Consider the following 26,057-nt stretch of genomic DNA (forward strand, 5'->3'; position numbering starts at 1 on the left):
AAAGAGAAAAAATATCCAGTGAGCGGCGGTTGTGTGGAGGAAAATGCCTTGTTGAGGTCAGAGGAGAATGAGCAGACTGGTTCCAGATAATAGAAAGACAACAGTAACTCAAATAACCCCCCGTTACATCCAAGGTATGCAGAATACCATCTCTGAACAAACACCACATCCAACCTTGAAGCAGATGGGCTACAGCAGCAGAAGACCACACCGGGTGCCAATCCTGTCAGCTAAGAACAGGAAACTGAGGCTACAATTGGCACAGGATCACCAAAATTGGACGATAGAAGATTGGAAAAACTTTGCCGGGTCTGATGAGTCTGGATTTCAGCTGCGACATTCTAATGGTGGGGTCAGAATTTGGCGCATGGATCCATCCTGCCTTGTATTCACCGGTTCAGGCTGGTGGTGGGGGTGTAATGGTGTGGGGGATGGGGTATTACCAGTTCAGGCTGGTGGTGGGGGTATAATGGTGTGGGGGATGGGGTATTACGGTTTAGGCTGGTGGTGAGGGTGTAACCCGCAACTAGCAAGGGGGACCTAATAAGGGGGGTCCAACCCGCTACTAGCAAGGGGGACCTAATAAAGGGGGTCCAACACTCTACTAGCAAGGGGGACCTAATAAAGGGGGTCCAACCCGCTACTAGCAAGGAGGACCTAATAAAGGGGGTCCAACCCACTACTAGCAAGGAGGACCTAATAAAGGGGGTCCAACCCGCTACGAGCAAGGAGGACCTAATAAAGGGGATCCAACCCGCTACTAGCAAGGGGGACCCAATAAAGGGGGTCCAACCCGCTACTAGCGAGGACCTAATAAAGGGGGTCCAACACTCTACTAGCAAGGGGGACCATAAAGGGGTCCAACCCGCTACTAGCCAAGGGGGACCTAATAAAGGGGGTCCAACCCGCTACTAGCAAGGGGGACCTAATAAAGGGGGTCCAACCCGCTACTAGCAAGGGGGACCTAATAAAGGGGGTCCAACCCGCTACGAGCAAGGAGGACCTAATAAAGGGGGTCCAACCCACTACTAGCAAGGAGGACCTAATAAAGGGGGTCCAACCCGCTACGAGCAAGGAGGACCTAATAAAGGGGATCCAACCCGCTACTAGCAAGGGGGACCCAATAAAGGGGGTCCAACCCGCTACTAGCGAGGACCTAATAAAGGGGGTCCAACACTCTACTAGCAAGGGGGACCATAAAGGGGTCCAACCCGCTACTAGCAAGGGGGACCTAATAAAGGGGGTCCAACCCGCAACTAGCAAGGGGGACCTAATAAAGGGGGTCCAACCCGCTACTAGCGAGGACCTAATAAAGGGGGTCCAACACTCTACTAGCAAGGAGGACGTAATAAAGTATCTGTGAGTGTAGATATAAGAATAAATATAAAAATCATGCAATAAACCATTAAAATAGAAACAAAATTTCAATTGTAACTTATAATAATGTTAATAATTTATAAATAAAAAAGAGATTATTAATTGAATAAACATTTTATTTTTAAATAATAATAATCATCTTTTTTTTTTTTTATCAATATTTAAATATATTTAACTAACTGTGTTTGGTAAATAATAAATGAAGCAATATAGGAATTCCTAGGTGGTGATGTGTGTGTTGTTGCCCCAATGGAGAGAGAGATAGATGGATCCTTACTTGCAAGGTGGGTAGTAGAGAAGCCAGGTGGGAGAGCTGGTCTTTAAATGCCTTTTCCTTTTCTTCATGTTGACTTGAAACCCAATGTAAAAAACACATACATTTAGAATAAATAATTGTAAAATATTCATAATAAAACAATGAGTGATATTTAGAATCGAATACAGTAGTACCTTGGATTATGAGCATAATTCGTTCCAGAAGAATGCGTGTAATCCAAGGCACTCCTATATCAAAGCCAGTTTTCCCCATAGGAATCAATGGAAACTTGAGTGTGTATGCAGTACCGCATGTGGCCAGAGGTGGGGCGCCAGAGACAATAGGAAACACTCGGAGACGCTCGGTTCCCGAGCATCTCCGAGTGTCTCCAAGTGGTCTCTGAGTGTCTCCAGCACCCCCGCACCTCTGGCCACATGCAGTACTGCACACCCCAGAGGCTTGAATTCTGCTCAGGAACCAGGGCCGGTGCTACCACTAGGCAAACTAGGCAGCCACCTATAGCCAGATTCAGAGAGACTTAGGCTGGCGTATCAGTAGATACGCCAGCCTAAGTCATAATTTGCGTCGGCGCTAATTTAAGCGTATTCTGGTAACCAGATACGCTTAAATTAGGCTCCGATACGAGCGGCGTAAGTGTCTTACACCCTCGTATCCTAAAGTGTAATTTTTAGGCTGGCCGCTAGGTGGCGCTTCCATTGCGGTCGGCGTAGAATATGTAAATCAGTAGATACGCCTATTCACGAACGTACGCCCGGCCGACACAGTACAGATACGCCGTTTACGTAACGCATTAGCGGCCTAAAGTTATTCCATCAAATAGATGGAATAGTAATGTTAAGTATGGCCACCGTTCCCGCGTCGAAATTCGAAAATTTTACGTCGTTTGCGTAAGTCGTCCGTGAATAGGGATTTACGTCGTTTACGTCCACGTCTAAATCAATAGGCCCGTGCGGGGGACTTAGCCGCAATGCACACTGGAAAATGTAGGTGCACGGCGCATGCGCAGTTAAAAAAAAACTTCAATCACGTCGGGTCAAGCCTCATTATCATAAAACACGCCCCCTCAGACAAATTTGAATTAGGCGCCCTTACGCCCGCCCACTTTAGGCTACGCCGCCGTAACTTAGCAGGCAAGTACATTGTGAATCATGTACTTGCCTCGCTAACTTACGGCGGTGTAGCTTAAATGCCTTAAGCTACGCCGCCGCAAGTATGCGCTCGCCATCCTGAATCTAGCTACTAGGGCGCCCAGCCACTGGTGTTCCCAGAGGTCTGTGTTGGTAAAGCTCTTTACAGAGGGAGTGATCTGTCAGTGCAGGGATGAGAAACAGAGATCTTTAGTAAAAAACAGCACATAATACACATCATTAGGCACATATTTAACCTCTTGATCACCCCTAGATGTTAACCCCTGACAGTGTATAGTATTATCACAGATCAATGTATTATTGCCACTGATGATGTCCCCCCAAGTCAGTTAGTGGTGGATTGGCCGCCGCACTATCACAGTCCCATTATTGGTTGCTGTTTGCCACCATTACTATTATATTTAAAAAATCCAGTATATATCTCATAGTTTGTAGACGCTATAACTTTCACAATCAATATACACTTACTGGGATTTTATTTTTAATCAAAAACATGGAGCAGAATACAATTTGGCCAAAATTTATGAAGAAATTCGATTTTTTACTTTTTTTTTATTTGATACGTTTTATAGCGGAAAACAAAAAAAAATATTTTTTCAAAAATTCTGTTACCGTATATACTCGAGTATAAGCCGAGTTTTTCAGCACATTCTTTTTGTGCTGAAAATGCCCCCCTCGGCTTATACTCGAGTCACCTTTTTGCGCCTGATCTCTTATGCCCCGTACACACCATCACTTTATGTGATGAAAAAAAATGACGTTTTTAAAAACGTCACTTTAATTGACTGTGTGTGGGGGAAAACGTCGTTTTATGTCTTGTAAAAAACGACCAAAAAAAATTGAAGCATGCTTCAATTTTATGTGTCGTTTTTCAAAAGTGCACTTTTTACTTCACAGAAATTGACCGTGTGTAGCAAAAAACGTCGTTTTCTAAGACGTTTTTTCACCCGCGCATGCCCAGAAGCTACTTATGAAGCAAGCTTCAATGGAAAAAGTGGTGAGAACGTAACCTCACTTTGCAAGATCATTGTGAGAAAACGATGGTGTGTAGGCAACTTCGTCTTTGAAAATTGAAGTTTCAAAAACGTCATTTTTTACTTCACAGAAAGTGTCGTTTTTTTTCATCACATAAAGTGATGGTGTGTACGCGGCATTAGGCCTAGTACACACGAGAGGATCGATCCGCGGAAACGGTCCGCTGGAAATCCATCCCCGGGGGAAAAAATCAGCGGAAAAATATCCGCTGGATCGTACACACCAGGGGATCTATCCGCTGAAACAGGTCCGCGGATACATTTCAGCGGATCGATCCTCTCGTGTGTACGGGGCCTTAGACTTTGGGAACCCGGTATCGGCCGGCCGTAGGTCCCCTGGACCCAAACCTAGGCACACATATAGCCCCATTCTTTCTCTACAAGTGTGCAAAGTTTGTTGGCCGGGGAGCACCGATTTTTCAAATCCGGGCACCCCTTCCATAGACTCTCATGTTAAACGTTTTTTTCTCCGGTGACTTTGGGGACCCGGTACTGGCTGGTCATAGGTCTCCTGGACCCGAAACTTGGCGCACATGTAGCCCCATTTCTCCTCATGTTAAACGTCAGTCTAGTCATGGACACAGTGAGGCATGGGCACAGTGAGGCATGGACACAGTGAGGCATGGGCACAGTGAGGCATGGACACAGTGAGGCATGGACACAGTGAGGCATGCACATGGACACGGTGAGGCATGGACACGGTGAGGCATGGACACGGTGAGGCATGGACACGGTGAGGCATGGACACGGTGAGGCATGGACACGGTGAGGCATGGACACAGTGAGGCATGGACACAGTGAGGCATGGACACAGTGAGGCATGGACACAGTGAGGCATGCACATGGACACAGTGAGGCAAAGTGAGGCACAGTGAGGCATGCAGATGGACACCCTAGACTTATACTCCAGTCAATACGTTTTCCCAGTTTTTTGTGGTAAAATTAGGCGCCTCGGCTTATATTCGGGTCGGCTTATACTCGAGTATATACGGTATTTGTTTTTGCTTTTAGCACAAAAAAAAAACAATGTTGATCAAATACCACCAAAAAAAAAGCTCTATTTGTGTGAAAAAATATATATTAATGCAATTTGGGTACAGCATTGCATGACCGCGCAATTACCAGTTAAAGTTGCGCAGTGCTGAATAACAAAAAACTGCCTGGGTCATGAAGGGGTTCAATCTTCTGGAGGTCAAGTGGTTAAGAAGTAGACTCTTACCATTGGACAGCTTTCAAGAGGCTCTTCCTGCGTTCTGCCAACTTTTCCTGTAAAAAAAAAAAAAACAGTAATAACAGAACAGATCCTCAGAAAACCAGACACAGGTTTCTATTTACTAATTATGATTATTCCAAGTGGTGAAGATGCTTTTACCAAAAATATGTAGAATATATATATATAGGCCTAAACTGATGAAGAAATTCATTTTTATTATTTTATTTATTTTGTTTACCAAAAATACGTAGAAGACTGTATATTGGCCTAAACTGATGAACAAATTTGTTATTTTAATAAGTTTTTTTTGTTTTTTTATTATAGCAGAAGGCTCTATTTGTGGGGAAAAAAAGGACGTCAATTTTGTTTGGGTACAGCGTCGCACGACTGCGCAATTGTCAGTTAAAGCGATGCAGTGCCGAATTGCAAAAAAATTGGCTGGTCATTAACCACTTCAATACTGGACACTTTCACCCCCTTCCTGCCCAAGCCATTTTTCAGCTTTCAGCGCTATCACATTTCGAATGACAATTGCGCGGTCGTGCGACGTGGTTCCCAAATAAAATTGACGTCCTTTTTCCCCCACAAATAGAGCTTTCTTTTGGTGGTATTTGATCATCTCTGCGGTTTTTATTTTTTGCGCTAAAAAAAAAAAGAGCGCCAATTTCTTTTTAAAAACACATAGGCCCGGATTCACAGACATCGGCGCATATTTATGCCGCCGTAGCGTATCTTCTTTACGCTACGCCGACGCAGCGCAGAGAGGCAAGCTCAGTATTCACAAAGCACTTGCTCCCAAATCTGCACTGGGTTTCTTAGGCTTAAGTCGGAGTAGGTGGAAGTGGGCGTGAGCCATGCAAATGAGGCGTGACCCCATGCAAATGATGGGCAGACAGATACGAATATCGAACGGCGAATGGGCCGTCCGATCACTGCCTACGATGTGAACATATCCTACGCCTAGTCATATTCACGTACAACGTAAACGACGTAAAATACGACGGCTTGTGTTCCCTGGTCCATACCTTTGCATGAGTTGCGCCTCATCTATGGGGAATAACTTTACGCCGGACGTACGACTTACGCCAACCGCGTATATTATGCGCCGATCGCAAGTACGATCGTGAATCGGCGTATCTCCCTCATTTGCATATTTGAATAGAAAATCAATGGGAGCGCCAGATGCGTCCAGCGTAAATATGCGCCCACTCTACGCCGGGGTAGGCAAGTTACGTCGGTGAGATGAAGCCTATTTTTAGGCGTATATTAGCTTGTGGGTCAGGCGTACAGATACGACGGGCACATTTATACTTACGTTGGCGTATCTAGAGATACATCGGCGTAAGTGCTTTGTGAATCCGGGCCAATATTTATTACTTTTTGCTATAATAAATATCCCAATAAATAAAAAATAAAAAACGTTTTTTTCCCCTCAGTTTAGGCCGATACGTATTCTTCTACATATTTGTGGGGGAAAAAATAAGCGTATATTAATTGGTTTACGCAAAAGTTATAGCGTCTACAAAATAGGGGATAGTTTTATTTTTATTTATTTTTTTTTTACTAGTAATGGCGGCGATCTGCGATTTTTGTCAGGACTGCGATATTGCGGCCGACACATCGGACACTTTTGACACTATTTTGGGACCACTGACATTTTTACAGCCACCAGTGCTATAAATATGCACCGATTACTGTATAAATGTGACTGTCAGTGAAGGGGTTAACACTAGGGGGCGATCAAGGGGTTAAATGTGTTCCCTAGGGAGTGATTCTAACTGTGGGGGAGGTGACTGATCGGTCTCCCTATGTACAAGGGACACACCATCGGTCTCCTCTCCCTGACAGGACGTGGATCTCTGTGTTTACACACACACAGTGATCCACGTTCCTGGCTCTGTGACGAGCAATCGCGGGTGCCCGGCAGACATAGCGGCCTCCAGGCATGCGCATCGGGTCCCCGGTAAAGCGGCGAGTGCGCTGCAGGGAATCCCCAGGGAATCTTCCACACAGCAGGGAATCCCCGGATGTCATATGACGTCCGCCCGGAGGGACCAAAGGTTCCTGCAGATGTCATATGACTATACAGCGGGCGGGAAGAGGTTAAGAGGGAGAATCCTTCCGGGGCTGAAGTGGTAAAAAAAAAAAAAAAAAAACAACAACATGTAATTATAGTTGAATAATCTTCGCATTTCTCTGTAAATCTTCCTAGAAGTGGTTCCCAGATGCGTGGTCGGCGTTATCCTGAAAGTAAATCCCCCTTCCTTATAACTAATATTAGCTGTTTAGTGCCACCTAGTGACAACTGAGAAGAAATACACACTGGGGGGGGAGATTTACTAAAACTGGAGAGTGCGAAATCTGGCGCAGGCGTGCATAGAAACCAATCCGCTTTTTTTTTTTTGTCAAAGCTTAATTGAACAAGCTGAAGTTAGAAGCCGATTGGCTCCCATGCAGAGCTACACCAGATTTGGCACTCTCCAGTTTGGTACATCCATTTGAAACTGCCGCCCAGCAGGCGCGCACCAGCTGCGAGCCTCTCAAGTGCGGCCGCAGGAACTCGATGTTCCCGGGAGTCCTGCGATTGCGGTCGGGAAGAGCAGAACGGGGAAATGCCTTTGTCAACAAGGCATTCCCCTATTCTGCCTAGTGACACTGTCACTGATGACCGTTCCCCCGTGATCAGGAACGATCATCAGTGACGTGTCACGTGTAGCCACGCCCCCAAACAGCAAGAATCACTTCTTAGGGAACACTTAACCCCTACAGCGCCACCTAGCGTTTAACCCCTTCACTGCCAGTAGTAATTTTTAAAGTAATCAGTGCATTTTTATAGCACTGATCACTATAAAAATGACAATGGTTCCAAAATGGTGTCAAAAGTGTCCGCCATAATGTCGCTGTCACGATAAAAATCGCAGATCGCCGCCATTACTAGTAAAAAAAAAAAAAATATTACTAAAAATGCCATAAAACTATCCCCTATTTTGTAGACGTTATAACTTTTGCACAAACCAATAAACGCTTATTGCATTTTTTTTTTATCGAAAATAGGTAGAAGAATACGTATCGGCCTAAACTGAGGAAAAAAACTTTTTTTTATATATTTTTGGGGGATATTTATTATAGCAAAAAGTAAAAAAATATTGAATTTTTTTCAACATTGTCGCTCTATTTTTATGTTTATAGCGCAAAAACTGAAAACCGCAGAGGTGATCAAATACCACCAAAAGAAAGCTCTATTTGTGGGGAAAAAAGGACGCCAATTTTGTTTGGGAGCCACGTCGCACGACCGCGCAATTGTCAGTTAAAGCGACGCAGTGCCGAATCGCAAAAAGTGGCCCGGTCTTTAACCACCAAAATGGTTCGGGGCTGAAGCAGTTAAAAAAAAAGACACAAGTCTGTCTAGTACAGTGATGGCGACCTTTGGCACTCCAGATGTTTTGGAACTACATTTCCCATGATGCTCATGCACTCTGCAGTGTAGTGGAGCATCATGGGAAATGTAGTTCCAAAACATCTGGGGTGCCAAGGTTCACCATCACGGCTCTAGTTTAACCAAGGTCTTGTGGGTTTCAGAAATGGGAGGAGACATAGGCGTGCGCAGGGGGTGTGCCAGGTGTGCTTGAGCACACCCTAATCACTGCAGTGCCGATTCCCCCTTTCCTGTTCCCCCCGCACCCCTCCTCCCACCCTGCAGCACTGCTGGCTTCCCTCCTCCCCTCTCCCTCCATCTGCTGAGGGGGATGTTACAGGATGGACAGCAGAGGAATGGACTAGTAAATATGTCATTTAACGGCCGCTTCCTTTTTTAAATGAACATAGTGAATACGCTCACTCAATGTGTCCATTCATAATGGAAGCATAGTAAACAGTTTACTATGCTTCGGGTTTGTGAATGAACAGCAAACCGCTCAGCACAGAGCACTTCCCATTCATTCACTGTGCAGTGCAGCTGAAGAAAAAAAGACCGCCGCTCCAGGCAAATGCAATAAGCAATCAATGTCCTCCTCAAAGACCGTGGGTGCTGGCAATGCACAAGGCAAAAAATCAATGAAAAGAATTAATGGACAGCCGCACACCAAAATGAACCTAAAAAGGTAGCCTTTATTGGTATAAAAAGGATAAAAAGCGCCACAAAACACAGCACAGCAAGCAGTGGGATAAAAAATGTTGACGCGTTTCGCACAATCAGCGCTTAGTCATAACAGCGCTTGGGCACATCGGCAACGGTGTAATTGGCGCTATATAAGTGTAAATATTATTATTATGTTTGTGCGAAACGCGTCAGTTTTTTTTAGCCCACTGCTTTCCATTAATTATTTTAATTGATTTTTTGCAGTGCAGCTGAGGCTGCAGAGAAAGGGGTGTGTGTGTAAGCTTTGGGGTACCCCCTCCCCCTCCAATGTAATGGGCCGCACACACCTATGGGAGGAGATGTCAGGGATTTCTAGTTTGTGGTTCTTATTCTGGGGGAATCCCAAAAACATTGAGGATCTCCAGATTACCTGCATGCTGCTGAAGAGCGTGTTGATTGACGTCTCCTCTTCCTCAGCGCTGCTGCGGACTTCTTCGATCATGGCCTTCAGAAGAAAAATCGCCTCTCGGGTTGAGGTCTGCAACTCCTTCACCGTCTACATTCCACAAAACATGAATGAATGTACAATCATTTCCTAATTCCTTCCAGCATTCTGGAAAATTCTTACAGTTAATCACTTGTTACAAACATGTATTTCCTCTGCTCTTCAGCTCCATCTAATGACCACAATGCAGTATTTTCTTACTGGTATCCAACAACAATATTGATTAAAGCAGAGTCCCCCCCCCCCCTTTTCCAAAATTGAAAAGTCAGCCGATACACATACTGAAAGACACATCTGGTGGAAACCAGTGGGACCCGGGTACACCCTTCTACTGTCCGGATTAGTCTGGTGGAAACCAGTGGGACCCGGGTACACCCATCTAGTGTCCGGATTAGTCTGGTGGAAACCAGTGGGACCTGGGAACACGCTTCTACTGTCCGGATTAGTCTGGTGGAAACCAGTGGGACCCAGGAACACGCTTCTACTGTCCGGATCAGTCTGGTGGAAACCAGTGGGACCCGAGAACACGATTCTACTGTCCGGATTAGTCTGGTGGAAACCAGTGGGACCCGGGAACACGATTCTACTGTCCGGATTAGTCTGGTGGAAACCAGGGGGACCCGGGAACACGCTTCTACTGTCCGGATTAGTCTGGTGGAAACCAGTGGGACCCGGGTACACCCTTCTACTGTCCGGATTAGTCTGGTGGAAACCAGTGGGACCCGGGTACACTCTTCTACTGTCCGGATTAGTCTGGTGGAAACCAGTGGGACCCGGGGACACCCATCTAGTGTCCGGATTAGTCTGGTGGAAACCAGTGGGACCCGGGAACACGCTTCTACTGTCCGGATTAGTCTGGTGGAAACCAGTGGGACCCGGGAACACGATTCTACTGTCCGGATTAGTCTGGTGGAAACCAGTGGGACCCGGGAACACGATTCTACTGTCCGGATTAGTCTGGTGGAAACCAGGGGGACCCGGGAACACGCTTCTACTGTCCGGATTAGTCTGGTGGAAACCAGTGGGACCCGGGTACACCCTTCTACTGTCCGGATTAGTCTGGTGGAAACCAGTGGGACCCGGGAACACGCTTCTACTGTCCGGATTAGTCTGGTGCAAACCAGTGGGACCCGGGTACACCCTTCTACTGTCCGGATTAGTCTGGTGGAAACCAGTGGGACCCGGGAACACGCTTCTACTGTCTGGATTAGTCTGGTGGAAACCAGTGGGACCCGGGAACACGCTTCTACTGTCTGGATTAGTCTGGTGGAAACCAGGGGGACCCGGGAATACGCTTCTACTGTCCGGATTAGTCTGGTGGAAACCAGGGGGACCCAGGAACACGCTTCTACTGTCCGGATCAGTCTGGTGGAAACCAGTGGGACCCGAGAACACGATTCTACTGTCCGGATTAGTCTGGTGGAAACCAGTGGGACCCGGGAACACGATTCTACTGTCCGGATTAGTCTGGTGGAAACCAGGGGGACCCGGGAACACGCTTCTACTGTCCGGATTAGTCTGGTGGAAACCAGTGGGACCCGGGTACACCCTTCTACTGTCCGGATTAGTCTGGTGGAAACCAGTGGGACCCGGGTACACTCTTCTACTGTCCGGATTAGTCTGGTGGAAACCAGTGGGACCCGGGGACACCCATCTAGTGTCCGGATTAGTCTGGTGGAAACCAGTGGGACCCGGGAACACGCTTCTACTGTCCGGATTAGTCTGGTGGAAACCAGTGGGACCCGGGAACACGATTCTACTGTCCGGATTAGTCTGGTGGAAACCAGTGGGACCCGGGAACACGATTCTACTGTCCGGATTAGTCTGGTGGAAACCAGGGGGACCCGGGAACACGCTTCTACTGTCCGGATTAGTCTGGTGGAAACCAGTGGGACCCGGGTACACCCTTCTACTGTCCGGATTAGTCTGGTGGAAACCAGTGGGACCCGGGAACACGCTTCTACTGTCCGGATTAGTCTGGTGCAAACCAGTGGGACCCGGGTACACCCTTCTACTGTCCGGATTAGTCTGGTGGAAACCAGTGGGACCCGGGAACACGCTTCTACTGTCTGGATTAGTCTGGTGGAAACCAGTGGGACCCGGGAACATGCTTCTACTGTCCGGATTAGTCTGGTGGAAACCAGTGGGACCCGGGAACACGCTTCTACTGTCTGGATTAGTCTGGTGGAAACCAGTGGGACCCGGGAACACGCTTCTACTGTCTGGATTAGTCTGGTGGAAACCAGGGGGACCCGGGAATACGCTTCTACTGTCCGGATTAGTCTGGTGGAAACCAGGGGGACCCGGGAACACGCTTCTACTGTCCGGATTAGTCTGGTGGAAACCAGTGGGACCCGGGAACACCCTTCTACTGTCCGGATTAGTCTGGTGGAAACCAGTGGGACCCGGGAACACGCATCTACTGTCCGGATTAGTCTGGTGGAAACCAGTGGGACCCGGGAACACCCTTCTACTGTCCGGATTAGTCTGGTGGAAACCAGTGGGACCCGGGAACACCCTTCTACTGTCCGGATTAGTCTGGTGGAAACCAGTGGGACCCGGGAACACGCATCTACTGTCCGGATTAGTCTGGTGGAAACCAGTGGGACCCGGGAACACACATCTACTGTCCGGATTAGTCTGGTGGAAACCAGTGGGACCCAGGAACACTCATCTACTGTCCGGATTAGTCTGGTGGAAACCAGTGGGACCCAGGAACATGCATCTACTGTCCGGATTAGTCTGGTGGAAACCAGTGGGACCCAGGAACATGCATCTACTGTCCGGATTAGTCTGGTGGAAACCAGTGGGACCCGGGAACACGATTCTACTGTCTGGATTAGTCTGGTGGAAACCAGTGGGCATACCTCCCAACATTTTGAGATGGGAATGAGGGACACCTACTAACAAACGTATGTAGGCATGGGACACGCCCCCTGCCACACCCCCTTAAAGGAAAATAAATCAAAAAAAGGTTAATTAAATCCACAATGACTTTTTTTTACCACAACTATTCCTTTATATTGGCTTTTAAAATGTACAAATGCAGAAATTTAGAAATTGGATCAAAGGGTTTAGCTCTGGGAAACACTCTTTGAAAGATTAAAAGTGCATTTAATTTACAACTATATAGATCAGACCAAAATGAGGGACAAATGAGGGGGAAAGAGGGACAGGGGGACTTTGTTCCGAATGAGGGACAGTCCCTCGAAATCAGGGACAGTTGGGAGGTATGTGGACGCACCACCACTGGTGGTTCGTATAGTGTCTCCAACTGGAGCTGTCAGTTTTCTTTCGTGCAACCCAGTGGTTGTAGTGTGTACCCGGCTTTTCTCTAATGTGAATAAATCGGACCGTTGATACTGAACTGATAAACACAGTAAACTCCCTGAAGCAGTAAAAACCAGAGACATATGGTGAAAAGTCATGACCTATGCAAGCACAGACTTTACAAGGATGTAGTACCACTGCTAGGACAACCATACCTCCCATACCATACAGTTGTTGACCGGGGAGGGGGGGTTGGGGGATCGAAGTTGTTGAGCGTCGCTACGGTTCCCCCTCCAGCAGTGCTGTCCATTCTGCTACGCCCGCCTCCTCCAATAGTACGGCTGCCGTCCTTCAGCTCCGCCCGCCTCCTCCTCTTAGTGCGGGATATTTAACCCTTTTGCGGGACTGCGGGAATATGCAGTCAGTGCGGGATAATCCCGCAGAATCCGTGCTTGTTGGGAGGTATGCCAGTGGGACCCGGGAACACGCTTCTACTGTCCGGATTAGTCTGGTGGATACCAGTGGGACTCGGGTACATCCTTCTACTGTCTAAATATTGATTAGATTTGGATTTCTCTTCTGTTTGTTTAGGCCGGGTTCACCCCATTGCGAATTGGATGAGAGTTCCCCGGCCTATTCAGGTGTCCGGCCCCTTTTCGGTTGCTGGGCACCTGAATTACAGCGGTGGGGTATTTTTTGGAAGCACCTGATTAGAGCCAGAGGCTCTAATAGGCGTCCAAAAAGGTGAACAGCGGGCACCATGCTGGGCGGTCGCAGTTCACTCAGTGTTGCGTTAGGAAAGCAAAGGAATATTCGCTTTCCTAACATTGAACCTCCTCTCAGCCAATCAGATGCTCCGGTCTGTTACCTGTCACCTGATTGGCTGAAACGACAGGCCTATCAGGCGTCCAATCATAGCAGAGGATGGGAAGAGAGAATGGGAGAAGATATCGAGGAGCGGAGGACATCGCCACCATGACCCACCGAGACAGGTAAGTGCTGGGCAGGTGGGGGATGCACAATGGCAGCATATGATGGGTACAGTAGCTGCGTTTTATGGCACACTGGCGGCGTTTGATGGGCTACAGTAGCTGTGTTTGATGGGCACCGTGGCTGCTTTTGATGGGCACCGTGGTTGCGTTTGATGGGCACCGTGGCTGCGTTTGATGGGTACAGTGGCTGCGTTTGAGGGGCACAGTGGCTGCGTTTGAGGGGCACAGTGGCTGCGTTTGAGGGGCACAGTGGCTGCGTTTGATGGGCACAGTGGCTGTGTTTGATGGGCACCGTGGCTGCATTTGATGGGCACAGCAGCTGCGTTTGATGCGCACAGTGGCTGTGTTTGATGGGCACATTGGCTGCATTTTATGGGCACAGTAGCTGCGTTTGATGGATACAGTGGCTGCGTTTGATGGGCACCGTGGCTGCGTTTGATGGGCACAGTGGCTGCTTTTGATGGACACATTTCCTGCATTTAATGGGCACCGTGGCTGCGTTTTATGGGCACAGTAGCTGCATTTGATGGGTACAGTGGCTGCGTTTGATGGGCACCGTGGCTGCGTTTGATGGGCACCGTGGCTGCGTTTGATGGGCACCGTGGCTGCGTTTGATGGGCACCGTGGCTGCGTTTGATGGGCACCGTGGCTGCGTTTGATGGGCACCGTGGCTGCGTTTGATGGGGGTTTTTTTTCAGTTTGTTTGCGCCTCCCCAAAAAAATGTCAGAACCAGACACCACTAGATACCATCTCTAGAAGTTGTCATTCCCCACCTACTGGACGACGGAGGAAGAACAGATCCTACACTTAGCAGATAATCAGTGCAGATGGTCGCTCTGGAATTCCCCGATTTTCTGGCACAGACCATGTGACCATTGCCTTGGCACTGGTGACGTCACCGGAGGGGGGCGCTGGTGTGGAGTTTATATGGACTCACCATGACAGCTTGGTCCAGCTTTTCACATCCCAGGACATAAGCCGTTTCAATATCGATGCAATGAGCGCGGCTCTCCCTGCCAAAACAGAAGCGCACCATGAATTAGATAATTATATGTAGCGATCATATTTAATAAGATCTCCAGATCAAGAGTTGTAAAATTACAGATATTTACGTACAATTTTTTAAAACTCAAATAAATGTTTAAATCAGCTGTATAAATTCCTGGCGCAGCAAACAAAAAGTATAAGGGCACTTTCACACTGGGGCGTTGGGGGCGTCGGCTTTTATCCCTTGAAGGTGGTTGAAAAAGGGTTAAAAGCACCCGCAAAGCGTCATTGCCGAGGCGCTTCGGCGGCGCTGCCCATTGATTTCAATGGGCAGGGACTCTATAGGAGTGGTGTTATACATCAATCCTACAGCGCCTCAAAGATGCTGCTTGCGGGGGGGAAAAAAACGATTACCGGTTTTCTGTTTACATCACGTGATCAACTGTCATTGGCGTGCAAGGGGGGGGGGTGTGAGGTTAACCCACGTGCAGCTGACGGACAGTCCCTTCCGTTACCTAATCTGACGGGTCACCGATTCTGACAGCAGCTGACACGCATATGCGCAGGAGTGATGTCATCTCAGGCCACTCACAGAGCCGGAGTCTGCGAACCCGCAAGGAAGACCGGGTGAAGATGGAAGCGCCTTCAGTGGTGACAACGTGCCGCTGGAAGGCTTCGTTTTCAGGTACATTTCACATAATGTGCTAGTATGAGATGCACACTAGCACATTATGACATTGCCTTTCAGGTTTGGAAAAAGAAAAAAAATACTCGACGGTTTACAACCGCTGGAGGAATAACATGGAAGCCGTCACTCACACTTGCATGTCACGGAAACAGTTGATGCACAACATTGACTTCTTCTCCGTAGAAAACATGATAAACGGTTCTTCATGTAAAGCTGAAAAAATATGAGACAGCAAATTAAAGTCATTTATCTGTATCCAGGTATCGGTAAATCATTGCAGAGCACACTGACAGTCCGCATAGGTTACAGATCAACTCCAGCCAAAATGTTCATTGCAGAATACCAGTCCTTACAGGTGGTGGCTGCATTAGTGTCCTTTATTTACAATCGTATACCTTTCTTTTCACCTGGTGATCCTGCCAGAAACACATTTCCTGTACTCGGGTGACAACAATCACTCATCATATTGTATCTATGGAGACGCAGTGGTTTCACCCTAGAAAGTGTGTTAAGACTACAGATCCCACTCTCCCCTAAAAACCCTGGAGGGAGGTGTTCTGTAGTATACAGAGAAAGTGGGGAAAAATGTAACTCCTTGGGACCCTGCAGACACAAATCTGTGTTTCCTTATTGGCCTGTTATAGCAGTGATTTCTAGCAGTCTCATGTAATATATCTCCAGTCTCCAACAACTCCCATAGCATGTTCACATGGTCTCTGACCATCTATTATATCATGTCTGCAGTCTCTAACCATCTCCTGTATCATGTCTGCAGTCTCTAACCATCTCCTGTATCATGTCGGCAGTCTCTAGCCATCTCCTGTATCATGTCTGCAGTCTCTAACCATCTCCTGTATCATGTATGCAGTCTCTAACCACCCCCTGTATCATGTCTGCAGTCTCTGACCATCTGTATCATATCCACAGTCTCTGACCATCTGTATCATGTCTGCAGTCTCTGACCATCTCCTGTATCATGTCTGCAGTCTCTGACCATCTTTTGTCTGCAGTCTCTGACCATCTCTTGTATCATGTCTGCAGTCTCTGACCGTTTCCTGTATCATGTCTGCAGTCTCTGACCATCTTTTGTCTGCAGTCTCTGACCATCTCTTGTATCAAGTCTGCAGTCTCTGACCATTTCCTGTATCATGTCTGCAGTCTCTGACCGTTTCCTGTATCATGTCTGCAGTCACCGACCATCTCCTGTACTATGTCTGCAGTCTCTGACCAACTCTTCTAACACGTCCCTGACCATCTCCTGTATCATGTCTGCAGTCTCTAACCATCTCCTGTATCATGTCAGCAGTCTCTGACCATCTCTTGTGTTATGTCTGCAGTCTGACTATCTCCTGAACTATGTCTGCCGTCTCTGACCATCTCCTGTATCATGTCTCTTATCTCTGACCATCTCCTGTATCATGTCTGCAGTCTCTGACCATCTCCTGTATCATGTCTGCAGTCTCTGACCATCTCCTGTATCATGTCTGCAGTCTCTGACCATCTCCTGTATCATGTCTGCAGTCTCTGACCATCTCCTGTATCATGTCTGCAGTCTCTGACCATCTCCTGTATCTAGTGGCTTTTATCCGACAGGGTGATTGAACAGAAGTTGATCAGTAGATCAGCTTCTGTTTAATTGCAGGGACACACACATGGATCGACATTCGGTTAGTCTCTGCTGAATCTGTCTAATTTCAATCCGTCTTTGGCCACCTCACCATCCTATCAGGAACAATCCTTCTATGCAACGAAAAGATGACTTTAATCTTATGTAATGAGATGACACTTACGGCACTTCTTATGGATGTCCTTGGCACGTTTAGCCAGAGTCACGATCTCATGGCGGGAGAACATTTTGGCTTTGTGAGTCTCCTCTCGGCATTTAACACACAGAGGCTGGTTGCAGGTATTACAATAGTACATAAGGTCCCCATCCTAGAATCAAACATACAAAAGGGAGAGAATGAGGAGAAGGGCGGGTGACAATTGGGAAGTGGTTCATATGACGTCCAGCAGGATAACAGCCGCCCCGCGCGCCCGTGGGGGCGCGCATCACGGCGATCGGTGGTGAGGTGTGTCAGTCTGACACAACTCTACACCGATCTCGGTAAAGAGCCTTCGACGGAGGCTCTTTACTACCTGATCAGCCGAGTCCAATCACGGCTGATCACAATGTAAACAGGAAGAGCCGCTGATCGGCTTTTTTGGCCCTGGACTTCATCCAGACTGGCCCACTTTGACATGTCTCTCCTGTGGCGGCCGGGACAACTCCCACACCCCCCCCCTCCGGCCACCCAAGCCCCCTCTCCCCCTTCACTAGCCACTCTACTTAGAGTAGAACGGTTGGTACTGGTACTCTTATAGGCAGTACCAGTGGGGAAGCTAGACATTATTTCACCCGGGGAAAACAATCAGTTCGGTGCCCCCCCCCCTTATGGGACAAGATTAGGCAGAAGTGAGAAACTCCCAGGCCATAGCTGTTGAGTCAGCTGTCTGTCCCCTCCCCCATGCTCCTGTCACCCCCCCTGCTCCTCTGGTCCTTCCCCTGATTCTCTGTCCCCCCCCCCCCAGGTGAGCACTGCGGGGAGGGAGAGACAGAGGAGCAGAGGTGGAGGGGGCGGCGGTCCGCTGTCACTGAAGCCGGCCCACTGAGCCATCGGCCCACCGGGAAACTCCCTGTAGTCCCAATGGCCAGTCCATTCCTGGAGGAGAGCCGATCGGCTGCTATCCCGACAGGGGGTTCTGTGCCGATAGGTTATCAGGGCAGCCCCCCCCTCAGATACCCGCCCAGGACCACCAGGGATGAGCAGGGATGGGCATCCACACTGGACCACCAGGTATGCCCCCCCTAGACCACCAGGGAAATGCAAATCTGTGCCAAGGCAGCTGACAATCAATGCCCAGGCAGCTGCTAACCAGTGCCCACCCAAAATCCCTGCCAGTGCCACCAGGGATAACTATTAGTGCCACATATCAGTGCGGCATGTCAGTGCCATGTATCAATGCGCATCAGTGCTGCCTATCAGTGCCACCCATAAGTACCCATCATTGCTGCCTTTCAGTGCCCATCGTTGTCGCCTATCAGTGCCACCCGAGTGCCCATCAGTGCTGCCCATCAGTGCCACCCATCATTGCCACCTACCAGTGCCCATCAGTGCCGCATATCAGTGCCACCTCATTGGCGCCGCCTCATCTGTGCCCCCTTATCAGTGCCCATCAGTGAAGGAGAAAACGTACTTATTTACAAAATGTTATATTTGTTTTTTATTGTATAGTAAAAATAAAAAAAAACCCAGAGGTGATCAAATACCACCAAAAAAAAGCTCTATTTGTGGGAACAAAATGATAAAAATGTTGTTTGGGTACAGTGTAGCACGACCGCGCAATTGTCATTTAAACAGTGACAGCGCAGAAAGTTGAAAATTAGCCTGGGCAAGAAGGGGGTGTAAGTGTCCGGTATTGAACCGGTTAAATGACAATTGCGCAGTCGTGCTACACTGTACCAAAACAGAATTTTTATCATGTTTTACCCACAAATAGAGCTTTCTCTTGGTGGTATTTGATCATCTCTGCGGTTTTTATTTTTTACTAAACAAATAAAAAAAGACAGAAAATTTTGAAAAAAAAACCCTGTTCTTTTGTTTGTTATAAAATTTTGTAAAAAGGTATGTTTTCTCCTTCACTGATGGGCACTGATAAGGCAGCACTGATGGGCACTCATAAGGTGGCACCGATGAGGTGGCACTGATGATGGGCACTGATAGGCGGCACTAATATGCAGCACTGATGAGCATTGATAGGCGGCACTGCTGGGCACTCATGGGTGGCACTGATGGAAACTGAAAGGCTGCACTGCTGGGCACTGATACATGCCACTGACGGGCACTGATATGCAGCATTGAAATGGCACCGATGGGCATCACTGATGGCACTGACAGGCATTTTGGATGGGCACTGATTGGCATTTCCCTGGTAGTCTAGGGTGGCATACCTGGTGGTCCAGTGTTGTGGCCATCCTAGGTGGTTCTGGCGGCATCCTGGTGGTCCTGGGCAGAGCATCCGAGGGGGGCTGCACTGATAAACAATCAGCACAGCCCCCCCCCCCCCCCCCTGTCAGGAGAGCAGCCGATTGGCTCTACTGGCGTCTGCAGGGGTCCGTTGCGTCCTGGTTCACCGTTACAGGTCAGATTCGGACCAATAGACGCACAGCGTTTTTGTGCAAAACGCACCGGACCTGCTGCAGAGATATGTGAACTGGCTCCATAGAGAGACGGTCAAACTCTCCTGCTATTGCGAATTGAATGCGAGGGAACCGCATCCAATTCGCAATGGTGTGAACCCGGTCTAAATGGGTGCAATTCACAGAACACTTAACCACTTCAGCCCCCTAAGGATTTACCCACTTCCTGACCAGGCCGTGTTTTTCGATACGGCACTGCGTCGCTTTAACTGATGTAGCACCCTGATGTTTAGGCAGGGTTGCTAGTAAATTTACCTGCCAGGTATATTTGCCTTGGCCAATTGTTAGGCGATCGATTGATTCCAGCCGAATTCTGGAATTGCTGCACTTCTCTCTTCTGTCACTAGATGGCCGGGTATCTGGTGACATTGGATAAGACTAAGGCATTGTAAGGACAGATTAGGAATAAATAGGGTGGCCCATATTCTCTCTAAAAATCTGCGGGCTGCGCTTAAGGCACTTACACTCCGCTGTCCCAACTTACAGGAGCAAGTGTTGTATTCCCCAAACACTTGCTCCATAAGTTGGGACGGCGGAGTGTAAATGCCCCGGCGTAGCCTGGCGGATCTCCAAGGGGGCGGCTTGTATTCAAATTAAGCGCGCCCCCGATTCTAATGAACTGCGCATGCGCCGGGCTTCAAAAAGCCCAGTGCGCATGCTCCAGTTCTCGGTGGAAAACGTCAATGACGCCGACGTGTGTGTCATTGACGTAAAGTCGTATTCAAGAACGACTTAGTAAAACGACGTACCCGACGAAAAAACACGACGCGGACCCGACGCCATCCGTAACATGGCCTACGTGGGACTTGCGGAAACTTACTCCTCATATAGCAGGAGTAAGTTTCCGCTTACGCAAACGACGTTAGCGACGGTTACGCGACGCGAACTCGTTCGGGAATCGGCGTAGAAGGATCATTTGCATACGCAAATGAGTCCTTCACGTAAATGCCATCTAGCGGCGGCCGGCGTCATTACATTTAAGATCCGCCAGTGTAAGTGACTTACAGATGGCGGATCTTAAGTGTATCTATGCGAAAATGATTCTAAGAATCAGTCGCATAGATACACGGGCCAAAAAAGGGAGTTACGATGGAGTATCCTGAGATACTCCATCGTAACTTCTATGAGAATATGGCCCTGTGTCTCAGCCAATGAGCAGAGATCTTCTTGGGTCCCTTGGCCTGCTGGAAGGGCCTATTTAATTGGGTGAGGTCAGATGATCAGGTTCTGTGCCACCTGGATGCAGGCATGTACTGGCCATCGGGACTACCCGGCGGGCCGATGGCTCAGTGGGCCGGTTTCAGTGACAGCGGACCGCCGCCCCCTCCCGTCCTCTGACCTATAAGTAGGGTGACTAAATTTACAAACTACCAATTAGGGACACCCCCCTTCCCAAAAATCTGCTTGTGCTGTAATGAATCACAGCACAGTTATTGGACACAAGAGGCAGGATTTTATGATTTCTCCAATCACAAGCAGGGGACGGGGATTGTGCTCCTCCAGGCATTCCCGGCCAGGACAAGTACTGTCAGTGAGTAAAGCGGTGATGTGGCGGCTTTTTTGGGGGCATCAGATTGGCCCAGGGGGTTGACTGTGTCAGTTTCATTCCGGGACACTATATTGTCCTGGAATAAATGTGCTTGGGACAGACCAGCTAAATGCGGGACTGTCCCGGGCAATCCAGGATACGTGGTCACCCTACCTATGGAAGACCCAGCCGGTCCCAAGTACACATTTCCTGCAGATGCCTGCGGGGTGAAGTCACCTGTTTCTTGCATTCCAGGTCACAGTTGGCACATTGTAGGACTTCTTCAGAGTCAGCGGAACTGTCCACCAGGAACTTTAGCAACCGGTCCACAGGGGGCAATCCGTTATTCCCCTTTACTATGGAGTGCTGTCTGCAAGAGAAATAGGAACATCATTATCAGTCAGAATCATCAGTCTCCACTCATCTCTACTGGTGAAGCCAGGGCTGGCCCAAGACATTGTGCTGCCTGGGTCTAAGAATTGAATGCTGTCCCCCCCCCCAAAAAAAAATAATCACACCCACCAAAAGGCCCCCACATTCATTATTTTATATCATGATAATTAAAACTTAAAGGAAATTTATCAGGAAGTCAGATTTACATGCAACAGCCCCTTGTCTACATGCAAAATGATATGACATACCATTATGTTCAATTCCAAGGGGCAGGCTAGGGTAGTATATAGACAGGCTAGGGTAGTATATAGACAGTAGTAGTCTATAGACAGGCTAGGGTAGTGTAGGGCTCAAAATTTGTGCTCGCCTCCTCACATTTGGCGAGGAGATTTATGTGCAGTGCGAGTGCCGCTCAGACACACCCATTGCGGCCAGTAGTTCAACTAAGCTGCCGCGCCGTCCCTTCACAGGCTAGCAGCAGATTGGACACGAGCGCGCGCCTCCCGGGACCGCCCCTATCCACCTCCCATAGGCCAGTACGTCCCACAACTTTTCCATGCCGCCCGGGACCGCGCCTCTTCACCGCCTACAGTCCAATAGTACAGTCCAAATGTACCTAGAACTGCCGCCCGGATTCGCCCCTCTCCGCCTCTCACACTAGTCTCACAGTCACAGCACGCCACTACTATACCAGACGCCACCCGGGACCGCCCCTTTCCGCCTCGGACCGCCCCTCTCCACCTCCCACACATCCAAGGAGTGCACCGTGCCCGCAGTAAAACGTTATGTTTATTAAGACAGATGTCTGATGTGTGTTCTGGAGGCACTGGGAGTTTGCTGGGAGGGGGATTGAAGGAACATGTGCTGGATTGGGGGGGCGGGGGGTTAATTGCAGATTTAGACTTTAAATCATCCACCCAATCCATTTTATCTATGCCCCCAATTCTTCCCCCCTCCCCCCATTCTATCATACCTATGCCCCAAATTCTGCCCCCTCCCCCCAATCTATCAGGCTTATGCCTCCAATTCCGTCCAGCTCCCCCCATTCTATCATACCTATTCCTCCAATTCTGCCCCCCCCCCATCTATCATACCATATGATAGATGGGGGGAGGAATTGGAGGCATAGGTATGATAGAATGGGGGGAGGGGGACAGAATTGGAGGCATAAGCCTGATAGAATGGGGGGAGGGGGACAGAATTGGAGGAATAGGTATGATAGAATGGGGGCAGGGGGACGGAATTGGAGGCATAGGTATGATAGAATGGGGGCAGGGGGACGGAATTGGAGGCATAGATATGATAGAATGGGGGCAGGGGGACGGAATTGGAGGCATAGGTATGATAGAATGGGGGCAGGGGGACGGAATTGGAGGCATAGGTATGATAGAATGGGGGCAGGGGGAGGAATTGGAGGCATAGATATGATAGAATGGAGGCAGGGGGACGGAATTGGAGGCATAGGTATGATAGAATGGGGGAGGGGGGCGGAATTGGAGGCATATATATGATAGAATGGGGGAGGGGGGCGGAATTGGAGGCATAGATATGATAGAATGGGGGCAGGGGGACAGAATTGGAGGCATAGGTATGATAGAATGGGGGCAGGGGGACGGAATTGGAGGCATAGGTATGATAGAATGGGGGCAGGGGGACGGAATTGGAGGCATAGGTATGATAGAATGGGGGCAGGGGGACGGAATTGGAGGCATAGGTATGATAGAATGGGGGCAGGGGGACGGAATTGGAGGCATAGGTATGATAGAATGGAGGCAGGGGGACGGAATTGGAGGCATAGATATGATAGAATGGGGGAGGGGGCGGAATTGGAGGCATAGATATGATAGAATGGGGGCAGGGGGACGGAATTGGAGGCATAGATATGATAGAATGGGGGCAGGGGGACGGAATTGGAGGCATAGGTATGATAGAATGGGGGCAAGGGGACGGAATTGGAGGCATAGGTATGATAGAATGGTGGCAGGGGGACGGAATTGGAGGCATAGATATGATAGAATGGGGGCAGGGGGACGGAATTGGAGGCATAGATATGAAAGAATGGGGGCAGGGGGACAGAATTGGAGGCATAGATATGAAAGAATGGGGGCAGGGGGACGGAATTGGAGGCATAGATATGAAAGAATGGGGGCAGGGGGACGGAATTGGAGGCATAGGTATGATAGAATGGGGGAGGGGGGCGGAATTGGAGGCATAGATATGATAGAATGGGGGCAGGGGGACGGAATTGGAGGCATAGGTATGATAGAATGGGGGAGGGGGGCAGAATTGGAGGCATAGATATGATAGAATGGGGGCAGGGGACAGAATTGGAGGCATAGGTATGATAGAATGGGGGAGGGGGGCGGAATTGGAGGCATAGATATGATAGAATGGGGATATGATAACATTAATTTATGTTAATATTGTTAAAGTTGTTGTTGTTATGTATTTTTGTAACTTAATACTGAATAAAACATTTAACTCTTAAGGCCTGGCTAGTAGCTCAGGACTTAAAATTTTGAGGCCTGGTGTAGTGTATGCACAGGCTAGGGTAGTATATGAACAGGCTAGGGTAAGTATATAGACAGGCTAGGGTATTTTATAGACAGGCTAGGGTAGTATATAGATAGGCTAGGGTAGTATATGGACAGGCTAGGGTAGTATATGGACAGGCTAGGGTTGTATATGGACAGGCTAGGGCAGTATATAGACAGGCTAGGGTAGTAAATGGACAGGCTAGGGTAGTGTATGCACAGGCTGGGGTAGTAAGCGTATATAGACAGGCTAGGGTACTATATAGACAGGCTAGGGTAGTATATGGACAGGCTAGGGTAGTGTATACACAGACTAGGGCAGTAAGCGAGCACACTAGGGTAGTATATAGACAGGCTAGGGCAGTATAGGGACAGGGTAGGGCTGTATATAGACAGGCTAGGGTAGTATATAGAGAGGCTAGTGTAGTGTATACCACAGCTGGGGTAGTAAGTGGGCACACTAGGGTAGTATATGGACAGGCTAGGGTAAGTATATGGACAGGCTAGGGCAGTATAGGGGCAGGCTGGGGCAGTATAGGGGCAGACTAGGGTAGTATATGGACAGGCTAGGGCAGTATAGGGACAGACTAGGGTAGTATATGGACAGGCTAGTGTAGTGTATACACAGGATGGGGTAGTAAGCGGGCACACTAGGGTAGTATATGGACAGGCTAGAGTAGTATATGGACAGGCTAGGGTAGTATATGGACAGGCTAGGGTAGTATATGGACAGGCTAGGGTAGTATAGGGACAGGTTAGGGCAGTATAGGGACAGGCTGGGGTAGTGTATAGACAGGCTAGGGCAGTATAGGGACAGGCTAGGGCAGTATAGTCAGAGGCTGGGCTAGTATAGGGACAGGCTAGGGTAGTATAGGGACAGGCTGGGGTAGTATAGTGACAGGCTGGGGTAGTGTAGGGACAGGCTGGGGTAGTATAGTGACAGGCTGGGGTAGTATAGGGACAGGCTGGGGTAGTATAGGGACAGGCTGGGGTAGTATAGGGACAGGCTGGGGTAGTGTAGGGACAGGCTGTGGTAGTATAGGGACAGGCTGGGGTAGTGTAGGGACAGGCTGGGGTAGTATAGGGACAGGCTGGGGTAGTATAGGGACAGGCTGGGGTAGTATAGGGACAGGCTGGGGTAGTATAGGGACAGGCTGGGGTAGTATAGTGACAGGCTGGGGTAGTATAGTGACAGGCTGGGACAGTAAAGGGGCAGGCTGTGGTAGTATAGGGACAGGCTGTGGTAGTATAGGTACATGCTGGGGTAGTATAGGGACAGGCTGGGGTAGTATAGGGGCAGGCTGGGGTAGTATAGGGACAGGCTGGGGTAGTATAGGGACAGGCTGGGGTAGTATAGGGACAGGCTGGGGTAGTATAGTGACAGGCTGGGACAGTAAAGGGACAGGCTGGGGCAGTATAGGTACATGCTGGGGTAGTATAGGGGCAGGCTGGGGTAGTGTAGGGACAGGCTGGGGTAGTGTAGGGACAGGCTGGGGTAGTATAGTGACAGGCTGGGACAGTAAAGGGACAGGCTATGGTAGTATAGGGACAGGCTGGGGCAGTATAGGTACATGCTGGGGTAGTATAGGGGCAGGCTGGGGTAGTGTAGGGACAGGCTGGGGTAGTATAGTGACAGGCTGGGACAGTAAAGGGACAGGCTATGGTAGTATAGGGGCAGGCTGGGGTAGTGTAGGGACAGGTGGATCAGCCTCCAAAACTGCTGGAAAAAAATCTTGGTTGTCAGTTTGCTGGGTAAATAGAAGAGAAGGAGAGGTGGCCATGGGTCATTTTG

General features: G+C 48.9%; 1 protein-coding gene across 1 annotated transcript in view; it reads right to left on the bottom strand.

Moving 5' to 3' along the window:
* The window catches only part of RNF207 (ring finger protein 207), a 61,504-nt gene that overhangs the window by 27,400 nt on the left and 8,047 nt on the right, over positions 1-26,057 (bottom strand). The window contains exons 3-9 of the mRNA XM_040326696.1: positions 21,576-21,708; positions 17,361-17,505; positions 15,702-15,783; positions 14,833-14,908; positions 9,558-9,683; positions 5,056-5,102; positions 1,655-1,727 (exon numbers count right to left, since the gene is read on the bottom strand). Of these exons, the coding sequence (XP_040182630.1) occupies positions 1,655-1,727; positions 5,056-5,102; positions 9,558-9,683; positions 14,833-14,908; positions 15,702-15,783; positions 17,361-17,505; positions 21,576-21,708 (682 nt within the window). The remainder of the gene's footprint in view (positions 1-1,654; positions 1,728-5,055; positions 5,103-9,557; positions 9,684-14,832; positions 14,909-15,701; positions 15,784-17,360; positions 17,506-21,575; positions 21,709-26,057) is intronic.

The sequence above is a fragment of the Rana temporaria genome, chromosome 10 (genome assembly GCF_905171775.1).
Source record: "Rana temporaria chromosome 10, aRanTem1.1, whole genome shotgun sequence".
In the NCBI taxonomy this organism is placed as follows: Eukaryota; Metazoa; Chordata; class Amphibia; order Anura; family Ranidae; genus Rana; species Rana temporaria.